The sequence below is a fragment of the Lissotriton helveticus genome, chromosome 5_1 (genome assembly GCF_964261635.1).
Source record: "Lissotriton helveticus chromosome 5_1, aLisHel1.1, whole genome shotgun sequence".
In the NCBI taxonomy this organism is placed as follows: domain Eukaryota; kingdom Metazoa; phylum Chordata; class Amphibia; order Caudata; family Salamandridae; genus Lissotriton; species Lissotriton helveticus.
The window spans coordinates 1610614008-1610621649 of NC_136065.1; the positions used below are offsets into that span (position 1 = coordinate 1610614008).

Genomic DNA, 7642 nt, shown 5'->3' on the forward strand with positions numbered 1-7642 from the left:
TGCGTTGTGTTATGTCCACCTTTTCCATGCGCCAGGACGCTCCTTAGCTGGAGCATCTGTGCGCAAAATAAATTATAATAACATAACATAACATAACATTCCACGAGATTATATTCAAAGACATTGCATGTAAGTGAAACAATGGTTATTCAAGAGACAAAATTGGAGAAAAATACCCATGGAAAAATAATGGAAGTACAAAAGATGAGTGTTCATCAGAAACAAAGAAAAGGAAGAAGGAATAGGAAGTTTCAAGTGGAAAATGAGAGAAGGAAAGGAGAAGACTGAGAGAAAAAAGGGAAAAAGGGAAAACATTGGAATAAAGGAAGCAGAGATATATAGACGAAAAATTACGATGAGAAGAAAGGCGTCACCCATGTAGAGAAGGGGAAGAAAAAACTCAAAAGGGGGAAAAATGAACCAGGAGAGGGACAAAAGGGAGAAACATAAGGAAAACATACCTGCAAAAGGAAAAAACGAGAAGGTGTCGAGGGGGGATGGAGCCACACAGGTAAGGCAGCACATCCAAGGTCAGCTGAGCAGGGAGCCAGGGAGACATCATTAGACGAGGGAAGGTTCCTGTGGAGGTGGGAAAGGAAGACACGAGATTAGATTACAGACGCAGGTCGGAGAGGTACATGAACAACAATCAACATCAATGCAATACAACTTCAGGATAATAAGTATAAAAAAAAAGTACAACATGGCAGCTAGGAAGAATATGACCAAGAAGCAAGAGCAATATGAAGATAATGAAGACTTCAGCTCATCCGGGGCAAGAGGAGGAAGGTCCAGAGGAATCCATAGCGGCAGTCTGCGTTGATGAAACTCTGCAATCGGACCGGATCTTCATAAGTAGTTGTCTTGTTGTTGTAGGTGACTTTGAAAAGACACGGATGATAAAGGCCATATCTAGCACCCATGAAGCGAAGGTCTTCTCTCATGCCTAGGAAGGCCTTCCGGCGATTAGCAGTTGCTTTTGCATAGTCCTGGGCAAAGAACAGAGAGGAGCCAGACCAAGTTAGTTTTGGAGAGGCCTTGGCAGCTGATAAAACCTTTAGAAGATCAGTGTACTCCAGGAAGTAGAGAATGACACCTCTTGGGTGTTGTGAAGAAGAGGCAGAAGCAGGTGGTCAACCTAGTCAATGGCCACGTTGAATGTTGAGAACCGTACCATCTGGCAGACGGAGCAATTTGGGAAGGAAGGACTTGAAGAAAGCAAGCGAGTCTGAGCCCTCAAGTCCCTCTGCCAGACCATAAATGCGGAGGTTGTTCCGCCTATTCCTATTTTCCAACTCCTCCACCTGCCTCTGAAGTGTACACACCTGCGAATTTAGATGGGATACCGTGGAGCACGTTTCCTGAAACGAAGCAACAGAGTGTTCAACTGAGGAGACTCTTGTTTCAATTTGCGACCAATTGTCAGTAAGGGCTTGAAACTTGGCATTAGTTTCCACCATAAAAGGACGCAAGGAACTGATTTCCTCCAGAAAGGGGCAAAAAGATCGTATCTCCTCCAACAATAGTTCCATTGAGACAGGCGCAGACTGTTTGAGTGGCGAAGGAGGGTCTTTCTTCAATCTTTTGACAGTAGTTTTCCCCGAAGCAGGCTGAGAGGACTCCATGGTTGTGTCCGAGCCAGACGGCGTGAGAGGGTCTTCCAATTTAGAGAAGGCGGAGAACACTTTGGAATTTTTAACAAAGGCAACCTTTGTCGTTGACGAAGGTAAGTGCGACATAGATTTAAGCCTCCCATAGAGAGATAAACCAGAGTATAACAGTCATACAGCGTGCGCTGTCCTGCAGTGAGGTGAAAAATATCACAGGGAAGTGTGTAGGAGTTATGAAGAGGTTCTCACATCAACAGCAAGGTCGCATGTAGTGCTAGGCATCTAATATGAGTAAATAAGAAGTCCAGAAGACACCTCTGTTGCTGGGAGGTATGACAGCTAAGCTATATCCAGAGGAAGATAATAATGATAGTCATAGTCAGCCACATTCTACAGTTGCCATGCAGACATCCAAATGAAAACATCAAAATGGAGATGTATTAATATGCTGAGAGAGCAAGTATTCCTTCCCTAATTCAGCAACACAAGTGCACTCAGCGCTGGCCTAAAAAGACATGAAGGGAAACGGCTGCTTATCACATAGAAGCTCATGCACCGTGACCAAGATAATAACGAATTGTCATTCAGCCGCTACAAAATGGCGGTCAGGAGTTGAGGTAAAACGGCAAAACCTCGCGCCAGACTCAAAACGGAGCAAAAGGGCATAAGCCATCAAAGAAATGCAGGGAGCAAAGTCCTGAGGCAGAAAGTGGTCAGGAGTGAGAAGACGCTCCGTCTTATGAAGAGTCCCGCTCAGTGATCAGAAAGTCTGGTGACAGCCGCATATCAAAATGGCGGCCACACTCACGGAGATATCGGAGCCACTTACTTCGGTGAAATTCTCCGGCCTCAAAGTATGTCGAGCATCTGGAAACAGTTCAAAGGCGTCCCGCCATGTTCCGAAACACTGTCATGTCCTTCCACCAGGAAGAAACGGTATGCTAGCGGTGCGTCTCCCGAAGCCTCAGCAGAGCGTTACTCGGGCGCCGCCATTACCGCCGGGCGCCAAGCCACGCCCCCCAGAAGTAACTATTTCTATACAAGGTTTCCTACAGACTTTTAACGTTAAAGGGGTAGATGGCCTGGCCTCTGATGCTACCCCATCAGCATCCTTCTGCAAGACCCCTGGTAGATTAAGTTTCTGAGCTGGCCTAGCACGAGTCAATCATTGTCTTCTATGGAATTTAGTACCTGAAATCTGTTATAGATTGGGACAGTGATACAAGGTGGGGGTATTAATAATGATGTCATTTTGTTAGAGGTAAAATTAGAGCTACAATTTGAGCTGTCCTAGTTGTTAGCCGCCATCAGGTGTCTGTAAAAATACCCTAGGGGCAGAAGGGTCGTATTATACTCCCACCATGATGGGGAAGGGGCATTTGCTAGAGCATTCTGTGCCCACCCCGGAGTTCTAAAATGAATGATTATACAGTCACTCTCAAAGTTTTTCTTGAGGGGACCAATCCATCCCACCCTTTGAGTTAACAGAAACTGATTTGCCCCACCCATTGGAAAGCCACAGTTGTTAGGCAGCCAATGTAGGGTTTTGTTCTTGAGTGCTGCATGGTTTTCCATCTGGTCTGTCCGTAATTTTGGCACATTCACAAGAACCGCTACATAGGCACCACACTCGGGCGGCAGGTTGATAATGCTGGTATCTTATTTGTAATGAGGGGCATAGGGTCAGAATAACCTGATTTAGTTGCTTCCATTGGGGTTAATTATGTTGGTGCACGTGTATCACCAGCCCTACCCTGAGAGGGTGTTACTGTAGGAAAATGAGAGAGTCACTTTGCCACTGTGCCAGCACCCTATTACAGACTTGGATACAGAGGCAAACAGAGTAGGCAAGACCCTTAGAAATTGCACTGACAATGCATCACAATAAGGTGGTGCATCATTAGTGTGCTGCCTAAAGCCAGAAATCTGCAGGGGGTGAAGAGAGTCTCACCGACTCCAACGACATCTCTCTGCAGGGGGTGTAGTCACTTAATGCCCTTGCAGTAGGGGGATCTTTATCTCGTCTTTAAATTTCAGGTGGCTGCTATCTACATCTTGAAATATGCAGTCGGCGTGTGAGAATCACTGACTTGCTGCCACCAGGGCAGCCACAAGTTTGTGGATGCCCTAGTGGCAGCACATTCATGATACTAGGGTGCACTTTCCCGGTTTGCACCAGGCACCCCTTTTGAGAGATGCACCTGTCAAAGACAGGGAAAGTGCGACCAGTTTCAGTTAATGATCCTTTGGTGAAAACTCATATATTTCCATTACTTTTGATGTAGCGGCGGAGGAGCTCCTAGGCAAAGCTTTGACGTGAAAATATGTAGACGCCACATTGGAAGATTTGTTAAAGAACACCACCACAAAGTGCACTTTGTTTGTTCTCATGGATCATTTTCAAGCTTTGAAACGAGATGGTGACATTCCCGAAAAAGCAACTGAGGAATCAGGCTAATCCCCACATATCATGAGGAGCATTAAAACTCCAGCCAGGTTTATATGAAAGAGATATTGCTAACTGCTTCAATGTTCAGTGAACTTATGAATGTGATTAACCTGTAACCTCGTATGTTTACTTTGCAATGTACTTATAATGCACTTTATTCCATATGTAATGATTTGCATACTGCATAGTTTGGAACAAGGTCATTGATGGATTTTACATCAAAGACAGAAACATAAAATATTAGGGAATAAGACAGCTTGATTTGTCACAGAATGTTAGTTAGGAGATGTTATTCCAGCCCATCCATTGTACATGTAATAGCAAAACCCAGAAACTACTTTTTGTTTCATCGTTGTTTCTCCTACATTTTCAACAGGATCTGTGGAAATGGCTTTAAGAAACCAAACTTTCTGCACAGAATTCGTCCTCCTTGGGTTTTCTGATCTGGCCCACCAGGTGCAGATTTTTCTTCTGTTTGCATTCCTGCTTCTCTATGTGAGCACCCTTTTGGGGAACCTCACCATACTTCTCCTGGTGAACATAGACTCTGCACTACACACCCCTATGTACTTCTTCCTCAAACACTTATCCACTGCGGAGATCGGTTTCATAACAACAACTGTTCCAAATATGCTATATGGACTTATGACTGGGGACAGGGGCATCTCACTTGCAGCATGTGCTGGGCAGATGTATTTTTTCCTTCTGTTTGGTGCCACAGAATGCTTCATTTTATTAGTCATGTCATATGACCGCTACTTGGCCATCTGCAGCCCTCTGTTCTACACACAAATCATGACAAACCAGCGATGCCTTCAGCTTGCTGCCACTTCTTGGATAACCTGCACTGTGCTGCAGTTGGTGCAAACTTTCCTAATATTCATGTCACCATTCTGTTGCTGGAGAACCATCCCTCACTATTTCTGTGATATTTCCCCTGTGTTACAGCTGTCGTGTACGGATGTCTACGTGAATAATATCATGATGTTTTCGGCCAGTGTTCTATTCCTGGTGATACCCTTCCTGATGACTGTGCTTTCCTACATTTTCATAATCTCTGCCATCCTTAAAATCCAGAGTGAGGAAGGTAGACGCCGAGCATTTTCTACATGCGCCTCTCACCTGACATCAGTTACTCTTTTCTTTGGGACCGCCATGCTGAACTATCTGCGCCCCTCTTGGACTTATTCATTGAAGACAGACAGGATATTTGTGGTGTGTTTCGGGTTTATAACACCAGTTTTGAATCCCATTATATATTCTCTGAGGAACAATGAGGTCAAAGGAGCCCTACAAAGAAGAATTGAAAGGCTCAGGGAAGTTGATTTTTGATGAGGAGCCTAACGCACAAAGACATTTTTAGCCATAAGTGTAGTTTCCAGTGACATTGGCTAGAGACATAGGGGGCAGATGTACAAGAAACTGACACTTCTCTGCGCTAGTGGAGAGTTACACCAGTTTCCCTGCGCCCAAGACTTTTGCCCCAACATGGGTACATTGTATTTACAATACAGCGACCCATGGCACAAAGATTGACAGATACGTCAGAAATTCTGACGCATCTGTTGGCACAAAAGTCATGCATTGCTGGAGTTGTGTCTCAAGCACGACTGAACTCCAGCAATGCATGAGGAGGCTTATACTTATTGTGCTGCATCACTCCTTACGCCTACTCCAAGCAGGCGTATGGTTTTGACGCCAAGGTTTCCTAAACGTGGCGCAGTGAAATCTTGTAGATTTCACAGCATCATTTCTATAAGGCTTTCCTGTGTGGGAACGCCCCTCCTGCATACATTATACCTGACGCAGGTATAATGTGGCGCAGGGCTATACAACATGGGCATAAAAATAAGTGGTTTCCCTTTTAAGATTGTGATCGCCATTGGATTGCCAGTGGATATGCCATTTATTTAATATATTCAAAAGCTTTGGTCCAGCCTTCTCTCACATTGAAATGGATGAGAATTGGATGTCCCAAAGGGCTGGAGTAAATCTCTTTCCAAATTAAGAAGACAAATGTTACACTCCCAGAGGATTCTCCAAAGAGAACAAATTCTCGGATGCATTTATGGAAAAGTTTGTGAACTAGGAAAATATATGTCTTCACCTTTGTGGAGTAGTACTTTAATGGCCGCATGCTGATGATATTATAAGGAATGATGACAAAGGTGCACAAGGCATTGAACCAACAGAGACCCATGAACAAAAAAGCAGAATCTGGCAAAATTATGTTGAAGCTGCTGAGTCACCTATGGGCCTGGAATACCAGCAAAAATAAAGAGGTCCAATGCAGAGCCTTTCACTTGACCCTGAGGGAGCCAAGCCTCTGTTTTAATATTGCCTGCATAGGCTACTGTTGGACAATAAACTACCAAATGCTCTTCTGGGTGGTGAATGGCACCTTGCGCCGGTCCCAGATTTGGACTACACAGGCATATCAGACATTTCCAGAAGCAAATACAGAATGGCGCTTAGGGACTTCATAAGGGACCACTCTCTTATAGACCCCTGGCACCTCCTTCACCCCTGACATCTGGTAAATAACTTTTGTTGTTACTGCCATACCGTGAACTCAAGAATCGATTTCTTCCTACTGTCTGGCACCCTGATGCACAGCTTTTCATACTACGACAAAGTGGATTACGACATCTCAGACATTTCATTATCTCTATTGAACAGGAACTGGGCCGTCTCAAACCGCCCAGGGGACACTGGAGACTGCCTATGTGGCAGTTTAATGAGCCTGCAAAGAAGATTGTGTCAAAAATATCGAGCACAAAAAAATTGTTCTCCTATACCTATAATGTAAATGACAAAAATATCAAAAAAATATCGCTTTATACTAATATCAAAAATGTATACAAAAATATTGTTTTTAAGATATATATATTTAAATAATTGGTCAAAGAATTTTTTGTATTTAATAATTGTTTCATTTGATTCGCAGACTATAGTCCCACATACCTAGCAACACACATTTACAATATATGTAAAACATTATAAACATTTCTCAATGTACTTAATTAATGAACAATTAATTAATAATAAATACTTAATTTTAACGTATCAATTATTTAATTATATTTCCACCCTATACTCCTATAAGCCCAACAACCCACACCTAAAATATAATTTAAAAAATATTATTTACACGATTTACATACTTAATAATCAAATCATTAATACTAGTTATAGCATATATAAATACATTCTAATTAATTCACTTCCAACACTGTATCCCAAAAACCTTACAACCTGCTACAACACTATAAATTAATATTTTACAACTAAATTAACATTTAAATAACTTAACATTACATGTATATTTAAATACATTAACAACTATTATACAAACAATACAAAACATATACAATTAAAATATTATTTAAACACATACAGAAATGTAAGCAAAATAACCATACCTTAAAATATTGATATTTTTGTCCGTGAAATTTCTGCACACAATATTTCTGTAACATGCATAAACATGTGATATTTTAGATTTTCAATATTTCTCTCGATATTTTGTCTGAATATCAAAGCAACGCCTTCAAGACTCCACTATTGAGGCCCAGTGGAGATT

General features: G+C 42.4%; 1 protein-coding gene across 1 annotated transcript; it reads left to right on the forward strand.

Annotated features, from left to right (window-relative positions):
* The first annotated feature begins 1623 nt into the window (after positions 1 to 1623).
* Positions 1624 to 5391, forward strand: LOC144752724 (olfactory receptor 10C1-like). The gene is made up of 2 exons (XM_078640583.1): positions 1624 to 1726; positions 4436 to 5391. Exons 1-2 carry the CDS (start codon positions 1624 to 1626, stop codon positions 5389 to 5391), a joined length of 1059 nt encoding a protein of 352 aa, XP_078496709.1.
* Positions 5392 to 7642: the final 2251 nt, after the last annotated feature.